This window comes from Rhinolophus ferrumequinum, chromosome 11, assembly GCF_004115265.2.
Source record: "Rhinolophus ferrumequinum isolate MPI-CBG mRhiFer1 chromosome 11, mRhiFer1_v1.p, whole genome shotgun sequence".
NCBI classification, from domain to species: domain Eukaryota; kingdom Metazoa; phylum Chordata; class Mammalia; order Chiroptera; family Rhinolophidae; genus Rhinolophus; species Rhinolophus ferrumequinum.
The window spans coordinates 78,701,197-78,724,808 of record NC_046294.1 but is presented as its reverse complement, the minus strand read 5'-3'; the positions used below and the strand labels follow the sequence as shown (position 1 = coordinate 78,724,808).

At 34.7% G+C, this 23,612-nt stretch overlaps 1 protein-coding gene across 5 annotated transcripts in view; it reads left to right on the top strand.

Moving 5' to 3' along the window:
* Nucleotides 1-23,612, top strand: part of RDX (radixin) — an 85,344-nt gene that overhangs the window by 45,554 nt on the left and 16,178 nt on the right. For 2 of the 5 annotated variants that reach the window (XM_033120286.1, XM_033120287.1), the window contains exons 10-14: nt 89-219; nt 10,490-10,650; nt 11,546-11,638; nt 15,354-15,596; nt 18,682-18,842. In XM_033120286.1, the coding sequence (XP_032976177.1) occupies nt 89-219; nt 10,490-10,650; nt 11,546-11,638; nt 15,354-15,596; nt 18,682-18,842 (789 nt within the window). Of the gene's footprint in view, nt 1-88; nt 220-10,489; nt 10,651-11,545; nt 11,639-15,353; nt 15,597-18,681; nt 21,222-23,612 lie in introns of those variants that run through there. The other 3 variants (XM_033120288.1, XM_033120290.1, XM_033120289.1) reach the window with 2 other exon arrangements.

Below are 23,612 nucleotides of genomic sequence, written 5' to 3'. Positions count from 1 at the left end.
TTTTTCTCAGTTGATTCACAGTACTTAGGTTTCATGTGAATATTTCTATTTATTAATTTCTAACAAAGCAATTGAAATTCCTTTTAAGGGCACAATTAGAGAACGAAAAGAAGAAAAGAGAAATAGCAGAAAAGGAAAAGGAAAGAATAGAACGTGAAAAGGAAGAGCTAATGGAACGTCTAAGGCAAATTGAAGAACAGACATTGAAAGCCCAGAAAGGTAAAAGTTTCTTTTTGACACTGGATTCAAAATTGTTGCTCTGTTGTCAGATAGTAGTGTTTCTTTACTACTATTAAATCTCATTTGTCATATAGAGAATAATTAATTTAATTAACCAAGTTAAACTTAGTTGAATCACATCATAACCATGTTTAACTAAGGCATATTCAACTATGCAACGTTCATTTATTCTTTCTTTCATTTACTACATATTTTCATGTGTACTCTTACGTATTGTAAGTGATTAAATATATTAATTTCTTCCTCTTGTTTAGGGTTCCATAAACAAAAACACATTTTTAATACTTTGTATTGAAAATGCGTTAAACAAAAGCATTTATGCAGTGCTTTATGGATAGTTAAGTACTTCAAAGCATCTAAGTAGTTTAAGGCATGTTAAGCTATTCTGACTATGTAAACTGTTTTGGAACTCAGTCTCTAAATTTGATTTCAGTGTGTTAAAAAATACACAACACATACAAGTGTTGTGAAGAACCTAATTCTTAGGCAGTATGAAAATGTTCCAGTGTATGGAAAGGATACATTGGATTTAGAGAGTGTGGTTTATATTAAGTAACTCTAGGATATACTAGTTTCAAACAACAATAGTGGGGAGAAAAAAGGTATTGAGCAAAAGAAGATGTTTTCCTCCTTCCTAAGCAGCAGGATCTCAGGGTTACAATAAAATCTACACTATTTATAAAACTAGAACTAATAACTGCTTTCCTGACAAATACTAGAACCAGTCATGAGTTCTGTTGGAAACAGAATAAGGTTGTTACTGTCTTTAAAGTTTATTAAATAATAACCTTACTTAAGGTTTATTTTTATTCCTTATACCAGCTTGCTGTGGTGGGGCGATGCTCTTGAGCAGTGGGTAGAATAATTTGCAAGTAAGTAGCTAGAGGAGGATGTCACAGAAATTGCTATAAATCCACAAACTGGTTGATCATTCCAATTCCAAGAGGATTGGAAATAATATTTTTAAGGGCAGAAATAGAAAAAAACCTGAATTTTAATCTGTTGGATTCATTAGAAGCCTCACTTCTCAGAGCTAGAAAAGACTTAGAAACTATTTAGTTCAAAACGCAGAGGTAGCAGAGACTTGTTCACAGGCCACAACGTAAGGGCAGACAGAACTTGTTTCCTGACTTCCAGCTTGATGCTCTTTCTACCAGTCTAGTTGCCTTTCATTAATTAAAACAGACATTCATGAAGTGCCTATTTTGTGCTGCATTTTAGGAATACAAGTACATAGCATGCATGAGAGTGATGTCTGTGTGGTTGGCAGAAATACGATATATACATAAAAATATTAATAAAGTGAGGTAATGTGTACTGAGTGCGATGTGAATAGTATAAGCAATAGTTTTAGGGGAAGAATGTGGGAAAAAACAACCCTGAAATGTACTAAAGTATGTTTTAAAAAAAGCTTAAAGAATTTATGATCGTGGTCTGATTTTAAAGAAAAGATTGATTGATAGCACTTTTTCATTTACGTAATACCTTTTCTGAGAGAATAGCTACTTACTAAATTTTCAATCTCATTTATTTAGGATGTATAATAAAAATATTAGTGATTTACACACAGAAAACTACTCAAGTAAAGAAGCGCTAAAGAGTATAAGGAAGATAGAACACAAAAAAGAATATACAACATCCCTATCAAGACAATTTCAAATCAGTCATCTTAAGACAAACAAAGGACATCTAATTGGTTTTTTGTTTTTTTTTTACCCTAACAATAAAGCTTTCCCAGGCTGTCCTAACTGCATGATTGTCTTGTAATTTATGCTAAATTCTCATTCTAATGCAGTAACTCTGACTATATTTAAGTCATGATATTTAGTAAATAAACTTAAATTTTTTCATTTGAGAAGAACTTTTTCTATACTTCCTTATTGTCATTTCTAAAAAATAAATTATTGAAGTAATTATTTAAAATGTCACATCAAATAGAATCATTCTGCTATTTTACATTTCTCTAATTCATCATTTTTAAATTATTTATCGTTTTTTAACCACTATAAGATCTATTAATGACTATATTTGAGATATAATACAGCCAGACGTGCATTCAGTCACTGTTATAACAAGTAACAAAATGAATTCTCACCTTCAAAAAGACAAACCACGAGAAATAGTTGGGGTATAGTGATTTCATTCTGGATACTTATTAAGTACCCAGTGTGTACTAGACACTGTTCTTAACATATAATAAAAATCATTTTACTATGTAGTTTTAAGTGCAGTGAGGGAAGTAAGCATGTTGATGTGATGAAAGTAGTAATGGTAGTTGTGAGTAGGAGGGGGTTGTCCATTTTAGGTATACATTGTTTACAAATAGGAGCCAAGCTCTAATTCTGCATTAGACTAGAATATGACCATCAGCAAGTCATTTTAACTTCTCAGTTTTCTTCCATTCCTAATTGCTAAAATAATAATCTCTAACTTAATTTTCTGAGATTTTTTTTCAAATTTATAGATAGGTTAAAAAAATTTGTTTTTCATTGAAGTATAGCACAGGTCGAGTAACGTGCATACCTTTCAGGTGTAAGGCTCTATGAATTTTTACAAAGCAAATTTATTTCTGTGACTACCCAAAATAAGACACAGAACGTTCTCTGTACTCAGGGAACCTCCCTGTATCCCTTTCCAGTTATATTTTCACCCCAAATGTGTCTTATTTTATTCTGATTTATATCATCATAGAGTTTAGTCTTACCTATTTTTTTTCTAGTATCTTTGTTGAGATATAATTCATGCACCATACAACCATTTAAAGTGTTCAATTTAATGGTTTTTAGTATATTCTTAGAATTGTGTGATCAGCACAATTTTAGAACAATTTCATCACCCCAAAAAGAAATCCCATACCCTTTAGTAGTCGCTCCCATTTCTTCCCAATCCTCTCTCCCCCAGCCCTAGGCCACTACTAATCTACTTTCTATCTCCATAGACTCGCTTGTTCTAGACATTTCATATTAATGGAATCATGCAAAATGTCGTCTTTTGTGATTGTTTTTTCGCTGAACTGAGCATTCTTTCAGGGTTCCTCCATGTTGTAGCAGACCAAGCACAGCATTCTTTTTTGTTGCTGAGTAATATGCTATGGATTTAAATTTTTCTTATTCATCAGTGTTTGATGACATTTGGGTTGTTTCCACTGTTTGTCTATTGTGAATATACTGGTATGTGTACTAGTAATTGTACACATTCATTCGGGTGTCCCATTTCTGTTGGGTGTAAACCAGGGAGTGGTATTGCTGGGTTACATGGTAACTCTACGTTTAACTTTTTGAGGAATTGCCAAATTGGTTTCTAAAGCCACTGTACCATTTTACATTGCCACCAGCAATGTATGATTTCTCCACATCCTTACAAACACTTAGTAATGGTTGTGTTTTGGATTATATAATAGTTATTCTAATGGGTGTGAAGTGGTTTTGATTTGTATACTGGTTAATGATATTTAACATCTTTCCATATGCTTATTGGCCATTTATATATCTTCTTTGGAAAAACTGATTTCAAATTTCCTGCCCATTTTTCAATTATTTATCTTTTTGATGTTGAGGCTTAAGAGTGTTTTATATATGTGGATACAAGTCCCTGATCAGATATCAGATACATGATTTACAAATATTTTATCCCATTCCATGGTTGTCTTTTCACTGTGTTGATGCTGTTCTTTGAAGCCCAATGCTATTAAATTTGGATGGAGTCCAGTTTAGTTTTTTTCTTTTGTTGCTTGTGCTTTTGGTGTCATACCTAAGATTAGTCTTGCCTGTTTTTTGTTTTTTGAGTTTTTTTTTAAATTTTATTGGGGAACAGTGTGTTTCTCCAGGACCCATCAGCTCCAAGTCAAGTCATTGTCCTTCAGTCTAGTTGTGGAGGGCGCAGCTCAACTCCAGGTCCAGTTGCCAGTTGTTAGTTGCAGGGGGCGCAGCCCACCATCCGTTGTGGGAGTCCAACCATCAACCGAGGACATGCTCCAACCAACTGAGCCATCTGGCCACCCGGGAGCTCAGCGGCAGCTCATTGACCTCATTCTACTTGCAGAGGACGCAGCTCTCTGGCCCATGTGGGACTTGAACTGGCAGCCCCGCTGCCCAGAGCTCGTGCTCTAACCAACTGAGCCACCCGTCCACCCCCATAGCACATGTTTTAATTTTGGGGAGGTATACCCTAGGAGTGGGATTGCTAGATAACAGGTACACTCAGCTATAGTAGATAGTGCTGCCATTTTCCCAAAGTAATTGTATCAGTTTTCATTCCTACCAATAGTGAATGAAAGTTCGTTTGCTCTATATCTTCACCATTTCTCCCACCCCTTGTTATTGTCAGAGTTCCTTTTTTGTTTTGTTTGTTTAGTCATCCTAGTGAGTACAGTGACTACAGTACATTGATGATGAGCACAGTACGAAGGTGAGAACCTTTGCAGGTACTTGTAACGATCTGGAAAGTGCCTTTTCACATCTTTTGTCCACTTAAAAATACTGAATTTTCTTCTTTTTCTGATTGATTGGTGGGAGTTCTTTACGTGTGTTGTAAAAAACCTTCTCTCCATGGTTTACCTTTTTACTCTAAATGGTGTCTTTCTTTCTTTTTTTGGGCGGGGGGAAGGGGAACAGGACTTTATTGGGGAACAGTGTGTACTTCCAGGACTTTTTTCCAAGTCAAGTTGTTGTCCTTTCAGTCTTAGTTGTGGAGGGCGCAGCTCAGCTCTAGGTCCAGTTGCCGTTGCTACTTGCAGGGGGCGCAGCCCACCATCCCTTGCGGGAGTCGTGGAATTGAACTGGCAGGCTTGTGGTTGAGAGCCCACTGGCCCATGTGGGAATCGAACTGGCAGCCTTTGGAGTTAGGAGCACAGAGCTCCAACCGCCTGAGCCACCGGGACGGCCCCTCAATGGTGTCTTTTAATGAAGAGAAGTTCTTAATTTTAATTCCATTTATCACACTCTTTTCCTTATCGTTGTGAATGTTATTCTGTACTACCTTCTAGAAACTTTGTTTTACCTTTCACATTTAGATCCACAGTTTATATGTAACATTTTTGTAAAGATCAAGGTTTCTTTTTTCCACGTATATTTCCAATTGACACAGACTCTTTTATTGCAAAGATTGTTCTTTCCCATTGTACTACAGCATCACCTTTGTCACAAATCCAAAAGACTGTATATGTATAGGTCTGTTTGTACACTCTGTTTTGTTCTGTTTACGTTATTTATCCTATTGCCAATGCCATGCTGTTCAGTTACCAGTTGTATCTAGCAAGATTTGTAACTGATAGGTGTACTACAACAAAATACATGGAATCATTACACAGTAGGAAGCACGTTTCAAAGACAAGACAACTCTTGGGCTTACCTATGACTTATATTTTACATTTCCCTTTATGTCACTAATTACTGTTAACACACTATATACTTTTGTAAATTATAAACCTGAAATTGAAGAAAAGGAAATAATTACTTGAAAAACGTATTATAGGAAGCCATTTAGTTTATAACAGGGCATACTAAATCTCCAGAAGAGTTTAATATCTGCCAAGACTGGACTCCTTGGTTTGAGTCAACAGTTGGGATGTTCTGCGTGTTTTACAGCACGTGCCCTCTTCCCCTGTGGTATTGCTGGGTGTAGAAACTACACATCGCTTTTCCTCGCATCTTCTACAGCGCCCCACTCTAGTTATTCATAATCTTTTTCTGAATAGAGAGCTTCTGAAGAGGAACTTCTGGAGCTGAAAAGTCCAAGAGAGGAAGATCAGTTGTTGGGATGACTTTGCCACAAATTTCTGTGGGTTGAAGATTCGTAACTGTTTCTGAATATGGCTTTTCTTCTGGGTCCCCCACCCTCCAAGTCTGGCCTTTTCAGATGTTCTTTCTTAAACCTTTCATTCTCAGCTATAGGAGGAACTTCCCATGCTCTCCACATTTACATTTTTGCTAATTTTTTGGTGGTTATGTATTATCTTTTGGGTGGGGGGGGGTGCTTTTGTTTCAATGCATGGTTCTTGTGGCTCACTGTTTTGCTGAAATAAAATTAATAGTATATCTGGGTCTCTAAGAGCTCCTGAATTTTTAGCAGACATTTCTCTGTGGAGGGGCTTTGGATTGTGGACCTTAAATGTTAAAGGTAAAATGAAAGTTCTAGGGGCCGGCCTGGTGGCTCAGGTGGTTAGAGCTCCATGCTCCTAACTCCGAAGGCTGCCGGTTCGATTCCCACATGGGCCAGTGGGCTCTCTACCACAAGGTTGTCAGTTCAATTCCTCAAGTCCCGCAAGGGATGGTGGGCTCCGCCCCCTGCAACTAAGATTGAACACGGCACCTTGAGCTGAGCTGCTTCCCGGATGGCTCAGTTGGTTGGAGCATGGGCTCTCAACCACAAGGTTGCCAGTTCGATTCCTCGACTCCCTCAAGGGATGGTGGGCTCTGCCCCCTGCAACTAAGATTGAACACGGCACCTTGAGCTGAGCTGCCGCTGAGCTGGATGGCTCAGTTGGTTGGAGCGCGTCCTCTCAACCACAAGGTTGCCGGTTCAACTCCCGTAAGGGATGGTGGGCTGGGCCCCCTGCAACTAGCAACTGCAACTGGACCTGGAGCTGAGCTGTGCCCGACACAACTAAGATTGAAAGGACAACAACTTGACTTGGAAAACAGGCCTGGAAGTACACACTGTTCCCCAATAAAGTCCTGTTCCCCTTCCCCAATTAAAAAAAAAAAATCCTTAAAATGAAAGTTCTAGAAGATAGCAAAAGAGAATAAGTTAATAACCCTTGGGTAAAGACTGATAAATTGAACTTTTTTATTATAAATGGGACTCTGGCCCTTGGCATCTTTGCAGAGGATTTGTATGATGCCTAAAGATTAGTTCCTACACTGATTGTCAGTGTTCCTCTGGACTTTGATTCTTTCCTCATACTTTGCTTTTTTCCCAGCTCTCCTGGATAAGCAGTCGTCATAGTTACTTTAATGACATTGTTTGCCAACTCCAGTATAATCCATTATACTGAATAACCTCTGGACCTATTCTGTAGTCTGCTTTTCTTTTTTGGGGGGCGTGGATTTGGAGGGGGTCATTTGGTCCCATCTCCTGGTATGCCCTGTAATTTTGGTTGAATGCCTAACATTGTATATGAAAAGTTATAGAGGCTTTGAATAATGTTATTTTCCTTTAGAGAGGATTTAATTTTCTTTTGACAGGCAGAATATGTGCAGATCACCTTGATGGTGTTGAACTGGGTCTCGGGCTTTGTTAAGGTTGGTCTCTTTCTGGTTTTTCTCTCACTGCTAGGCTATAGCCCTTTGGGGGTGTCATCTGAAAGACTGCATATTTACGAGGGCCTTTCCATCTCAGAGAGCTCTGAACTCCAACCTTTGACTCCGCAGCTGCAAGAGAGTGTCGACCTCTCTGTACCTCCTTAGCCTCTTATAGCTGTTTTGTGCTTGTTTACTAACCCCATATGTGTACATTTTAGGAGTTGCACATCTTGAGGGGAAATAGCATGCAGATTTTAGGGCTAACTTTTCTATTCACTCCTCTTCAGGATCTTGGCCTCCCAAGCCTTGGATGCCTTGGCATCCCCCACACAGAAAACAAGCAAATACACGATGCACACAGAAAAATACATTCTTGTTTGCGTTTCTTTATTACACAGAAGGCAGCATATTACATATATCCTTTTACACGTTGCTGTTTTCAATTAATGTAATCTTGAAAGCCATTACATATGTAATCATAGAGCCCTTCCTTACTTTTTTTTATGGTGACATAATACTCCATTGCTTAGATGTAGTACAGATGTTTTAAAATTGCTTTTTCAGTGAGTAATTTGTAATCACATTCTTCTGTGATTTCTAATAATTTTGATTATGGAATTTTTATTTGTGTTTTTACAGTAGTATTAGTTCATTTCCCTGGGTAAAAAATGTGGAATTTAATAAACTGTTCTCCTAGACTGGAAAGAGGAAGAAAAATCCATAATCTTTTTGGGATATTTTGTTTTAATACTTTTACTAATACTATTGCAGTTATATAGCTTCTAAAGTTTGCCCTCAGGATAACATATCATTTGGCTTGCAAAATATTAGACCTCTCAAAATCAAGTAATGCCTGATTAAGAAAGAGAACCTTTCACAAATTTTAGTAGCTTGAACTTGGGATAACTTCCCTGATGTACTCCCAATTAAACATCATAACCATCTACATCAATGTAATGCTATTATTGAGAGAAGCAATTTATTCTTGCAACTGTTAACCTTCGTCCTTAAAGAAACGATAACTCTAAAAGAAGCCAGATTCCTTTTCTCACGTGCCATGCCAGACTTCAAAAATTGTAGGTTTAAGATTTTTATGAACCAGATAGGTAAAACATTGATATCATTCACTTTTCTCTTTGAGTCTTTCTCTGCGTGGGTTCTAACTGGATCCAAGGTCTGGAGGGATATTTGTTGCATAGAAATACCCTAATTCATATGTTTACAAACTTTCTGTAAAGGGCCAGATAGTAAATATTTTAGGCTTTGCAGGCCCCACGGTCTGTGTTGCAGCTATCAACTCTGCCATTGCAGCATGAAAGCAGTCATATACAATATCTAAATATATAAGAATATTGTGTACCCTCATTGAATGAGGGTGTATATTACAATAAATTGTTACATACAAAAACAAGTCATTGGGTTGGGTTTGGTCAGTGGGCCATAGTTAGCCAGTCTTTGTTCTAACTCAATTAACTGGAGAGGAAAGAAACAAGAGAAGTCATTTATGGAATATATTGCTATTCAAAACCTTCCTTTCTAGAAGAGACTAGAGTTAGATTTGAAGTATTTAGTTCATTTGCAGCATTTAAAAAAATTTAGACTTTTGTATAATCCTTAATATGTCACAAAACAACTATTGCCTTGTCTATCATTTTTTAAATTGCTATTATTACAGAAAAACTGATAGGAAATAATGAATATTGGGGGATATTTATTTTAAAATTTAACCTTCTAACCCAAATTTATTTTTATTTTTGTCTCATAGTCCAGAAAGAATTTTTATTTAGAGAGAAAATGAAGCATTGTTTTTATTTGCAATGAAGCGTTTTTTTCATGAGTTATTTGTTTGCTTGTTTAGATGAATGAATGATAAAGTCATGTGCTTTGTGGACTTTCATTTTATATATCAGTCAACCAGATGGAAAGAACGATCATAAGAGATGTCCAAGTTTTAGAGGGCAAAGTCTAAAATGAATAATCTTAGAATTTAGCTATGGTAACATTCAGCATTATATATATTTCATCTTTATAGCCAGATAGCCACATAGAATTTTTATATTATTTTGTCAAGAATTTAAAGCCTAACCGAAGTCATTTTTCTTCCCAAACCCCTGAAAACCTCCGAAGTCTTAACTGCAATTACTTAAATTAGTTCTGACCAAAGCAACGAAATTAAGAACAGTAAAGAGAAACGTGTAAACTACAGTACAAATGTCATAACATGGATTTTCAATTTTTCTTTTCTAAAGTGTACAGAATGGAGTGTCATTCATTCTTTGTAGGATATTGCATCCTAATAGGTGGCCTTCTATAGTCTTTTGTCACAAAATGTTTTTGTTATTAACCAAGAATTGTCAATATTTAAAATTAGTACTTTTTAACTCACTAAATATTTTTGGCTTTGTGCTAGTAATATTTTCATTTTCATTCAACACATTGGAATAAGAAAAGAGAAAATTAACTTTATGATCTGTACACTTAACGATTAAAGTTCATGTCATTCATCCCCAAATATTGTCTCCATGCCTGAGGAATGAATATGTAACAATAACTCAGAATTTTCAATAATTCATATAATTCACATCAAAATTCTTGTTTTAAATCAGTAGGTATTATTTTCAATCTTAATGTCTTGGATTTACTTATAATTAGATGAGTAAAAATTTAGGTAAGTTATATAGTGTGTTATAAATTTTTTAAACATGACAAATTGTTTAGGTCAAAGCTTTGTAGAGTTTACTGTTTTAAAATGGATGTGCTTCTAATTTTATGACATAACTTGAATTACAAAGTATTTTCTTTTTTCGCATTTTTAAATTGTGAAATAGATTTTAAAAAAATTATTAGGCTTTCGCCAAGTTAAAAATGAGGTATATATTCGTTTGTAGACGTGCTAAGTTTTAGAAACTATACAGATTAGATTCCTTGCAACTATATTGGCTTCTTTTAATAATGAGAATAATTGAAATTAATCATTGTGTGGGGGTTGACATACATGTATTTGACAGAACTAGAAGAACAGACTCGAAAAGCTCTAGAACTGGACCAGGAACGAAAACGAGCAAAAGAAGAAGCAGAAAGGCTTGAAAAGGAGCGTCAAGCTGCTGAAGAGGCCAGGGCAGCTATAGCAAAACAAGCTGCTGACCAGTTGAAGACTCAGGAACAGCTAGTAAGGCACCTTAGTTCTAAGAGAAAAAAAATGTAGACAAAACCATGGAGTGAACTTTGTAAAACTAAATATATTATACCTCTGGAAAGCAAACCAAAGATACAAGTCACTAAATAACAAAGGTGGAAATACACCTCAAAATTTTATTTCTACCTTAAAAACAAAAAAACACCGGAAAATGACACAATAAAAGATAAATGGAGCCTATTGCTAACAAAAGATTCTGATTCACAAAAACTTTGCATAAGCCATGTTTTGCTTTAGATAAACTGAGAATATATTCTAATTCCTATAAGAAAACCGTAGACCATAATTGATTGGGATTTTTGTTTGTTTAGTGGACTTGTAAATAATGGGTAATCATGTCACTTTGAAGATCCTGGATTTGAATATTGGTTCAGGCATTTCCTTGCTATGTATGTGTCTTTGGGTCTTTCTGAGCCTCAGATGCCTCTCTTTGAAAAAAGAATACCACCTAATAGGATTATTGGGAAATCAAATGAGATTGTTTGAAAAGTGCTCTTTAACTATAAAGCATTATATAAATACAATTTTTTTTCTTTTGTAGGCTTTAGCAAATACTTTACTGATAAAAGTTAAAAAATAGCTCCTGAGTTGCACATTTTCAAGTTCCTGCTACTGAAATATGAATAACTTCTTGTCAATCGAATAATAATCCTTTCACTTTTTCTCCTTAAGTAGCTCATTATTAGCTCATTAGACTGACTGTGAATAAGATATTTATGATCTTACAGAAATACTACCTTTTTTTTAAAATGGAAGAATATCTCAGAAAAGCATAAAACAACCCAAGTATGTACATTAAAACTTTGGTGACTTAATATAAATTATTGAAAATACATTGATTTTTAGTATTGGTAATTATTTATTTTAGGCAGCAGAACTTGCTGAATTCACTGCCAGGATTGCACTTCTAGAAGAAGCCAAGAAGAAAAAGGAAGAGGAAGCTGCTGAGTGGCAACATAAAGTAATCCTTTATTCCTTCGCTATCATTTATTGAATACCTATTTTGTACCCAGCTTTATGTTGAATTTATAGAGGTGAATATAAGATACTGCTACAAATTTAGAAGGGAAAGATACCTGTGTATATGAATGTGTGTATATTATAGTAAGTATTAATATATTGATGTAAACTAAGTACTTTGGGAACACAGGAGAGGTGATTAATTTCTGTGGAAATGAGGCAGGTGTTGGGGAAACCTGTATATGTTTAGCTGGGTCTTAAATAATAAATTCAGTTTGGGGGTAGAGACGATTGGTAGTTGTTAGAGACTAAAGGAAGTCATTCCAGACAGAGGGAACTACATGAGTATAATAAGCATGAAAGTACACGACAGATTTGAGAACAGCCACTAGGCAAGCAAAGCTTAGAGTATAGGTTTAGACATTTTAGGAGATGAGTCTGGAAAGTTAGAGGGGAAATTAAGTTGCGAAAGGCTTTAAAATAAAAGCCCTGCTCAGGCAAGATGATGGGGAGTATCTGTAGACACAGCTCTGAAGATTTCAAAACGGGATTGTAATATGATCGGTATGGTTTTATAAAAATAACAGTCATTGTGAAGGATGGATTGGGATAGTGGGTAAGATTACTTAAAAGCTAAAGACCCAAACTGAAGACGTGGCAGTGAAAATAAAGAGAACATGAATTGTTGAGTGACAGTTTATGGCAGACTCAAAGGGGTATGGCAACCAAATGATTGGATATAAGGTTGAGTTAGAGGGATCCAATGAAGATGATACTGAGATTTCTAATATGAGTTCCTAAGTAGATGAAACCGCTGTTGTCTGGAATAGCAAGCACACAAGTGAAAAATCAGACTTTAGTTGGAGGAGTGGGGAATATTAGATAATGAGAGTTTAATTCAACTTTAAATAACATGAATTCTGAAATGCGAGTATAATTAAACTTTTTACATAAACTTTTTACATGCAACCTTGTTGTTAAGAGCTTGCACTGTAACCACCTGAGCCATCCAGCCACCCCTCCGGCAGCTCATTGTCTTCAATCTAGCTGTGGAGAGTGCAGCTCACTGGCCCATATGGGAATGGAACCAACAACCCTTTTGTTAAGAGCTCACGCTCTAACCAACTGAGCCATCGGCCGCCCCAAGACACATAAACTTTTAAAAATAATGTATCACAGGGGCAAATCCTGTGAATTGTAGAGATTAGGAAATTCACACAAAGAGTCACATTCCCACAAACTAGGATCGCTGTTTTAACACCTTAGTGCATGTCCTCTCAGGATCTTTTCCTGTTTGCATATGTGTTTCGTACACATAAATATGTTACATATTGTACATACTATCTCATTTTAGTCAATTTTCATCTCATCTAACATTAGACTATATTCAAAAATTTTTTAAATTTGTAAATAATTGACATATAACATTAGTTTCAGGTGTACAACATAATTCCGTATTTGTATCTGTTGCAAAATGATCACCATAATTAGTCACCATACATAGCCATAAATTTTTTTCCTTGTGATGAAAACTTTTAAGATTTACTCTCTTAGAAACTTTCAGATAGACAATACCGTATTATTATGTGGTCATCATGCTGTACATTACATCCACATGACTTATTTTATAGCTGAGAGTTTGTACTTACTAACCCATTTTTCGAATTTCACCCACCCCTGCCTGTTCTCTTTCTCCGTAAGCTCAGTGTTTTTGTTTGTTTTTACATTCCACACATATGTGATATCATGGTATTGGTCTTTCTCTGTCTGACTTATTTCACTTAACATAATGTCCTCAAGGTCCATCAATGTTGTTACAAAAGTCAAGATTTCCTTCTTTTTTATGGCTGAATAATATTCCTGTGTGTGTGTGTGTGTGTGTGTGTGTGTGTGTGTGTGTGTGTGTGTAGATCTACACACACAGCATGTTTTCTTTATCCATTCATCAGTGGACATTTAGGTTGCTTTCATATCTTGGCTATTATAAATAATGCTACAGTGCACATAGGATGCATATATCTTTTCAAGTTAGTGTTTTTGTGTCCTTCGGATAAATATCCAGAAGTAGAATTGCTGGATCCTATGATAATTATACTTAATTTTTTGAGGAGTCTCCATACTGCTCTTCATAGTGGCTGCACAAATTTACACACCCACCAACAGTTCATAAGGGTTCTTTCTTCCTCACATCCTCACCAATACTTGTTATTTGTTATCTTTTTGATAATAGCCATTCAGACAGATGTGAGGTGATGTCTCATTGGGTTATGATTTTTCATTTCCCTAATGGTCAGTAATGTTGGGCACCTTTTCATGTACCTGCTGGCCATTCGTATATCTTTGGAAAAATATCTGTTTAGATCCTCTGCCCATTTTTAATTTGATTGTTTATTTATTTTTAACTATTGAATTGTATGAGTGTTTTATATTATTAACCCCTTATCAGATACATGATTTACAAATATTTTCCCCCATTCAGTAGGTTGCCTTTTAATTTTGTTGATGGTTTCCTTTGCTGTGCAGAAGCTTTTTAGTTTGATGTACTCCCACTTGTTTATCTTTGCTTTTGGTGTCAAATCCAAAAAATCATTGCCAAGACCAATGTTAGTGAGCTTACTGCCTATGATTTCTTCTAGGAGTTTTGTGGTTTTGTGTATGGTATAACATAGTGGTCTAGTTTTTTCTTTTGCATATAGCTGTCCAGTTTTTACAACACCATTTGTTAAAGGACTGTTGCTTCTCCATTTGTGTATTCTTGGCAGCTTTGTCATAAATTAATTGAACATATATGTGTGGGTTTATTTCTGGGCAGACTGTATTCAAAGCTGACCCCAAAAGTCTTTTATAGCTAATTTGCTAGGCCAGTGTCCAAAGTAGGACTTTGCTTTGTATGTGTTTGCTCTAAGTCTATTTTAAGGTAGGACAGTTCTTCTTTTTATGATATTGATTTATTGAAAGGACTTGAAGATTTTCCCTCCTCCTGTATTTGTCTAGTTGCTTTTCCATGGTCTTATTCAGCTTGTCTTTTTATCATCAGTATTTCCTGTAAAGTGAAAATTAGACATAAAAGTTTGAAGGATTCAAGTTAGAAGTTTTTGGCTATAGCACCTCATAGGTGAAACTTCCATATAATTTATCATTCAAATTGGAGTATTTTTGAAAGTGAAAGGGGGTGTTAATAATTACACCAGGACAAGAGTGTAAAGCAGAACTTTCCAGGCAAACCAGCACAATGTGATCACCCTAATAATTGGGGATGTTGAATGCTTACTGTTTTAGCATATCAGAAGACACTTAATATCTAGTTAACTCCCCATTAGTGATTTTAATTGACTATTGGATTAGAGTAATTATAGTCTGATTCCTTAATTGTCTGGTTACATTTTTCCTCTTGTGACTAAAATGTAATCTATTAGGTATGGCATCCTTTGGCATTATACTAATATCCATTTCTCATCAACCATTCGCAGAACAGTTTTAGCAGCAATTGATAAACATTGCCAGAATTAATCATTTTATTAGGGTTTCCAGAGTAATGTTTTTCAATTCTATCACTGCTACCTGCTGGCATTCTTCTATAAAAACAGAGCTTTCATCAGTCGGGCTTATTTTCATTACCCTGCAATATAGCTTTTATTAGGAAGGAAGGATAACTTGATTCTTTTAATTACCAGTTTTTGAAGTAAGTTGCTGATAAACTTATTTTTAATGTTCAGGCTTTTGCAGCCCAGGAAGATTTGGAAAAGACCAAAGAAGAGTTAAAAACTGTGATGTCTTCCCCCCCTCCACTTCCACCACCACCAGTAATTCCTCCAACAGAAAATGAGCACGATGAACATGATGAGAATAATGCTGAGGCTAGTGCTGAATTATCAAATGACGGGGTAATGAACCACAGAAGTGAGGAAGAACGTGTAACAGAAACACAGAAAAATGAGCGTGTTAAGAAGCAACTCCAGGTATTTAAAACTTGCAGTTATATGCATATTTAAAATACAGCTTGCATTTTCCCCATTTATCAAGACAGACTTATTAAAAAGGAACATTTGATTTTTGGAAGCTTTAACACTAGCTGGCCTTGTGATTGGTTTGTGAGTGCTTGGCCTACAGGCACATCATTTCATTTCTTCCGTTGTATGTCCCCATTAGCAAATGTTTGGAAGCCTCTTGTAATCAGGCCTTAACCGTAATTTATTCTTTAATGATAGCTTGATTCATGCTAAAAGATTAAAAGTATTTTATTGGAAAGGAAGAAGTAAAACTGTCATTATTTGCGGATGACATGATACTATATAGAGAGAACCCCAAAGATTCTACTAAAAAACCCATTAGAACTGATAAATGAATTTAGTAAAGTAGCAAGATACAAAATTAATATTCAGAAATCAGTTGCATTTTTATGCACCAATACTGAATGGTCAAAAAGAGAAATTAAGAAACCAATCCCATTTACAATTGCATCCACAAAAAAAAATACCTAGGAATAAATTTAACCAAGGAAGTAAAAGACCTGTACTCAGAAAATTATAAGATATTGAAAAAAATTAAAGAAGATACAAATAAATGGAAGTATATACCATGCTCAAAGATGGAATTAATGTAGTTAAAATGTCCATACGACCCAAAGCAATGCATAGATTCAATGTAATACCCATCAAAATACCAATGGCATTTTTCACAAAACTAGAACGAATAGTGCTAAAATTTATATCAAACCATAAAAGACCCCAAATAGCCACGGCAATCCTGAGAAAGAACAAAGCTTGGAGGTATCACACTACCTGATACCAAACTAATACTACAAGGCCATAGTAATCAAAACAGGATGGTACTGGCATAAAAACAGACACATAGATCAATGGAACAGAATAGACAGCCCAGAAATAAATCCATCCGTATATTTAATCTATGACAAAGGATGCAAGAATATACACTCGAGTATCGACAGTCTATTCAATAAATGGTGCTGGTAAAACTGGACAGATACATGTAAAAAAAAAAATGAAACTGGATCACCTTCTTACGCCACATAAAGGAATAAACTCAAAATGGATAAAAGACTGAAATGTAATACCCGAAACCATTAAACTAGAAGAAAATAAAGCAGTAAACTCTCAGACATTAACCATAATATTTTTACTGATATATCTCCTCGGGCAAGGGAAACAAAAGAAAAAATAAATAGGACTACATCAAACTAAAAAACTTTTGCACAGCAAAGGAAACCATCAACAAAACGAAAAGACTTTCTACTGAATGGGAGAAGATATTCGCCAATGATCTGTTAAGGGGTTAATATCCAAAATTTACAAAAAACTCATACAACTCAATAACAAAAAAACCCCCAAATAATCCAATTAACAAATGGACAGAGGACCTGAATAGACATTTCTCCAAGGAGGGTATACAGATGGCCAATAAACATGAAAAGATGCTCAGGGAAATGCAAATCAAAACCTCAATGAGATACCATCTCACTCCTGTCAGAATGGCTATTATCATTAAATCAACAAACAAGAAGTGTTGGTGGGGATGTGGAGTAAAGGGAACTCTGGTGCACTGTTGGTGGGATTGCAAGTTTTTGCAGTCACTGTGGAAAACAGTTTGGAGGTTCCTTAAAAAATTAAAGGTGGAATTACCTCATGACTCAGCAATTATACTCCTGGATATTTATCCAGAAAAATCCTAAACACTAATTCAAAAAGACATATGGACCTCTATGTTCACTACAGCGTTATTTACAGTAGCCTAGATATGGAAGCAATCTAAGTGCCCATCAATAGAAAATTGGATAAAGAAATTGTGATACATATATACCATGGAATGTTACTGTGCCATAAAAAAGAATGAAATCTTACCATTTGCGACAACATGGTGAACCTACAGGGTATGCTAAGTGAAATAAGTCGGACTGATAAAGACAAATAACCATATCATCTCACTTATATGTGGAATCTAAAGAACAAAATAAACTCATAAATACAGAAAATGTTTTGATGGTTGGGAGATGGGAGTGGGATTGGGTGATGGGTGAAGGAAAAGAAGGGATTAAGAGGTATAAATTGGTAGTTACAAAATAGACACAGGGATGTAAAGTACAACATGGGGAATATAGTCAATAATCTTGTAAAAGCTATGTACGATGTCAAATAGGTACTAGACTTACCGGGGATATCACTTCATAAATTATATAAACGTCTAACCACTACTTTATACACCTGAAACTAATATAATATTGAATGTCAAGTATAATTTAAAAAAAAATAGTCACAGGAATACATAGTACAGCATAGGGAATATGGTCAATAATATTGTAATAACTGTAGTGTCAGATGGGTAATAGACTTATTGGGGTTATCACGTGAGGTTTATAAATATCTAATCACTATGTTGTTTTGCACACCTGAAACTAACAAAAATAGAAAATATTTTAATTCTGTGTTTAAAAAAAACAAATGAATTTAGGTTTTAAACAGTAAAGTATACGTTTAAAAAGCAATGATAATTTAATAGACTACCTGTATGACATTACATAATCTGAATTATTTATTGACCTAATTATATAATTATATCAAAATGAGAAATTAATATTCTTAGACTTTTCCAGATAAGTTCCCTAATTTTTTAATTGGTGAAATCTTTAGGTATTAATAAAGACAAGAAAATGAGGTGATAGTTGTAATAAATATAGTAAGACTTTTGGAAAAATCTTCTCTCATGGTATAGATTTTAGATCTTACAGTAACGTTATTCTGTAACAGCTACATTGAATCTTTTGTTAAGTCATTTCAAGTATTGTGAGAAAATTAAGGAAATTTAGAATAATACACAAAATCACCATGATTGGTGGGTGTAGACATGAAAAGCCATGGGTATTCCTCCCTAATCCCTATCCCACCATTAACTAAAAGTAAAACAAACTTACACACTTTAAAAATTCCATTTTGAAATCTTTTTCTTTAATGTACCAAAAAGCAGATTTCTTATATGTGTATTTTTGTAAGAAAAAAATAATTGTCATACTGTTTTATTTTTCAAACATAGGCATTAAGTTCGGAATTAGCCCAGGCCAGAGATGAAAGCAAGAAAACACAAAATGATGTTCTGCATGCTGAGAATGTTAAAGCAGGCCGTGATAAATACAAGACTCTGCGACAGATTCGACAAGGCAACACAAAGCAACGTATTGATGAGTTTGAAGCAATGTGAGAACTGTTATTTTTGCATACATGTTCTTCATAAGCTGAACCACCAACAGAGAAAAGCAGGCCTTTGCAGATGTGATGGAATGCATCCCACCTTGCCAAAGCACTTATACCAGTTTGACTGTCATGGCTGAAAGACATATTTAAGGGGAGCTCTTCAACATAAAGGCAGTGTGATATCATGCTGGTTTTCTTTTGGGCCAGGGAACGGAGAACAGTGTTCCATCACCTCCTTTCACATTTTGCATTTTCCATTTTTTTTTCTGTTGAAGATTAATACTAATGATCATGTCTGACAAATGTGTATGTGTGATTTAAGCACTTTGTACATTTTAAAGGATGATGGTGACTTGAGTGTTTAGTTTGTTTTCCCTTGCCCCTTCCATATTATACCTGCATGTATTTCCACATTCTCTCTCATTATATTTTCTCAGTGTGCCCTTTCCATATCTTGCCATGCCCATAGCCATAATTCAGCCACCAAACAGATCATTGGCAGTGTTCAAGGTGAGGGCAGGTCACACAGGTGGGCAGTCTTTGATTATTATGTAGAAGAAGATAGATGTGAATCATGAAAAGTATAAATCCCAATTTTATTACATTATTGTATGTTTGGTATTTGTTTACTTGATTACAGTCATCTTTGACAGTTGAATTGATTGGTGTTTCATCTTCTGTTTTCCTTTACACAGCAGGTAGTAGCTCCTAGGAGACTTTACTGATGAAACATTACCTGCAGATAACAGTTGTCTCTGAAAGATTTAAAAGGTTTTCTTCTTTCATAGATTAATTTAGACAAGCAGACATTTAATAAAAGGAAATACACATTTGTTGGTAATTGATTATAACCATTAAAAAAAACCCTGGACCTTCCTGGAAGGGTGGCACATACAAACATCAGTCCCATGAGGGGACAGTAATACTACCTCACTACTACACCTGCGATGACTGGTTGTTCAAACACAATGGAGTGTGTAAGCTATATGTTTTATAATACATAGTGATGCTTTCAGTCATGAAGGGATATTTTTGAGATTTCCTTTTCCTTCAGAATATCTTAGAGTGCTAAATTTTTAACTGCCTTTTTGTTGAGTTGAATTGTGGGACTCTTATTTGTATTAAAATTGTAAGCTCTCACTGGTATACTATCTGGAGGGGTGTTGTATGTCTAAGGAAGGGGTGTGTGTGTGTGTGTGTGTGTGTGTGTGTGTGTGTGTGTGTGTGTAAAAGAGAGATGTTGCCCTTGTAGTATATGAAGAATGTCTATACCTTCATTTCTTGATATAATTGTTACATAATCATTTTAGCATATTTGGTTCCTAAATCATTGTGCTTATTGTTTTTTCAGTCTCTAACTAAGAGTACTTAAATTTGGTTTGTTAATCCTATTTTAGAAATTATGATTTTTAGATTATATTAAGTTCAATTATATCTTACAAAGAAATCTTTCCAGTGTGAAAGATGTTCTAATAGTCACATGTTCTAACATTTTCTTTATTGTAAAACATCTGGATTTGGAGATAAGGAAAGCCTTGTTTTCTCTGTGTGGTTCAGCTACTTTCCATTTGGTATTATGCATTCAAATTTACATTTATCTATTAAAATTGCCATTTTGTTAGGACATTTTTCATACACAGTAGGTTCAAGTTGTGTCTGAAAATATCCCTTGTGCTTTTTTTGATTTTGCTGACTTTAAAAGGATTAATCTGGGCAGGCATTATGAAAAGGAAAGGTGGCATTTAATATATATTTGTTGGACTTTGTAGGACAAGAGATAGCTGGTTAAGCCTTGAAGCGACTGTTGTACGGTGGCTGTGCACATCCTTCCGATCCCTGTGGAAGACAAGGTTTCTGTTTGCAGCACATTAGAGGACTAGACAGTGAACCCTACTATTCGTGGTTTAAAGCATGTGTTCACTTTTCCAAAACATTAAAGCAATTGCCACAACAGGTGAAAACTTGGACTCCCATTGGATTTTTATTGATTTTCATCATTTTGAACTGTGTGCACTACCATTGCTACATCAGTTTGATATCAGTGTTGAAAAATTACCAGTTATATTTGCTGTTCATAATCTGTTTGTAGATTAGGATTAAAATGGATTTAATCCATTTTTAAAGCTGTGTGAATTTTTCTAAACAGGAACAACTATTTGCAATATGGGTTTTCATAGTGATTAAACCAATTATAACTTTTATTATTAGCAGTTGAGAGCACATGTTCATATAGCAATGTAAAAATATATTAATGAGTATTTGGTAAATTCCACCAGGCTTTTACCATTAGTATAATTTTGTGTTGTACAATTAAGTTACAATTACATCTATAATTTTGGATAACATTCATTCATTGGTTAACAATAAAGTGACAAAAGCTCATGCCTTTAAGGTCCACTGTTGTTATTTAACATGGATTTTTTGGTATATTTCCTGAAAATTACAATCTCTATTAGACCCATGAATCATCACATGTTAAAAATGATAAGTGGTTAGGAAAAATTTCAAAATCCTCACAGACTTACTCTTTCCCCTCTTTTGAATGGAAGTAATAGTGATTGTTAATTCTGTGGAAAAGTTCAATCATTAAGTTAAATCAACTCTCTTGATAACAGAAATCATTTAGGATTTTCAGCCATTGCCTTTATTGTATATTGTTTAGTATCTTTTTCCTAAGGAAGCTACTTTCATTGTCATTGATTAATTTCACTATTAAAAGGCTAATGTTTTTTAAAGAACTGTATACTAAATGCATTTAGTTAAATACATATTCTTATTTTAAAGCAATATTACAGAACAGTTACCATACATCTAGAAGTTGTCTTTTTAAAAGCTTCCTACTAATTTTTAACATTAAGAGTATTCTTCTTAAATAAACAAGTGATAAATCTAAGAATGGGAAAAGCCAGCTGTCTTCTCAGTTTATAGCAATATTTAACTCACTTTATCATTTCCATTATCAAAGGCGGGTAGTGATTTCTTTATCCTGATCGAGTCAGAAAAGGAAATTTCAGAAGATTTTGCTTTATATCTAATCAGAGTTTTTCTGAAAGAACTAGAATTACTTAAAAAGTTCTCTTAGACTGTATTGGAACTCTCACTCCTGATTATCATTAGAAAGGAGTTTCAGTGTTAGTATTCTGATTAAAAATAAATGCCTACCACTTACTGTCTCAGTTTTGATTACCTTGTGATTGTGATGTTTTTAGAAGTGAAGATAAGATAAAAACTTTTTAGATCCCAAAGCATCCCATTCTATGTATGCATGATAAACCAATTCATTTTTTTTAATCTAAAGCTTAAAATTGAAGTATAAGGAATTAAATTTGCTGAATTGATTAGTAAACCAAAGCTTAGATATCCTAATTAAGAATAAGGGAAAACGTGTAAGTATGGAGTTAAACTGGTAGACAAGTTTCTCTCCTGCGTTTGTTCTAAGTGAACAGAACTTTAGTATTTTCTTATTCTGTACTTTTTAACTAGAAGATTTATATATCAAATATTCTGATGTGGTTTATCATGTAGAATGACAGTATTCTAGGACATTTCAAAAGCTCAGTGAATTCTGCAGATGTTTTGATAGCTTCATAAAATGTCAAGGCAATTGGACTCCTCACAATTCTACACTGGTAACCAGGAAAATCTGGCTAACAATAGTGTGTCATATGTCAAAGCTTATTTATCACCTTTCCATCCTTGACTTTTCCAATTAAACCTTAACTCCCTTTTTTTTCCTGGTAGACCTACTTCTTAATATGCCTATATTTCACAATTTTTAAGAGCTGCCCTTTTACCTCCAGAAAGATCATAACTCTTGGCTTTGTTGCCTCTGTTTTGACAGCTCCCTTAAACTCTATGATAAAGAGTTTTCTGATTTCAGGTTATATACACTGCTTTAGGAGTTGAAGTAGCCATCTTTTCCACAGAATTTTAAGGTTATAGATCATGACTGAGATAATTACCCTATCGCACATCTTTTAAACTCAGTTTTACGTTTGGCTCTGGACTTCCCTAGCTACTAAATGGTTCCAGGTTCTTACTGAATGATCTTCAGATAGCCAATACATTTTTAATAAATACCAGCTATGTTCTGGGATATAGAAATAGGATCAGAATGACTGTGACCCTTTGTTACGGCCTATCTTAACATGTGGAACTTCAAATCTTAATTTATCTTAGCTCTTAGATCATTTGCATTTACCATGTTTCCCTGAAAATAAGACCTAGCCAGCCTATCAGTTGTAATGCGTCTTTTGGAGCAAAAATTAATATAAGACCCGATCTTATTTTACTATAAGACCGGGTCTTATATAATAATATAATATAATACTGGGTATAATACATAATATAATACTAGGTCTTATATAAGACTGGGTCTTATATTAATTTTTGCTCCAAAAGATGCATTAGAGCTGATTGTCTGGCTAGATCTTATTTTCAGGGAAACACGGTATCTGTTACAATACCAGATTTCTTTTGAAATGGAAATACCATTTTGTTGATTCATGTTATTTGTATGCCCAGGTTCCTCCATACTTGTATCTAGTCAGTTGCTTCCATCCATGTAATTTATTATTTTTATTATTCTGTTCTAATTGTTCACATTTAATGATCATTTCAAAAGTTAAATATACTTTGATATTTATGCATGTCATTTAGTTTGCTCCTAAAAATAGTGGTACTGGTTTTAGTTTTTTAAGTTTGTATAGCCTAATGTCCATCTTCCTAGTGGCAATATTATAGGGATCAGAATGTCTGAGATTTATGTGACTA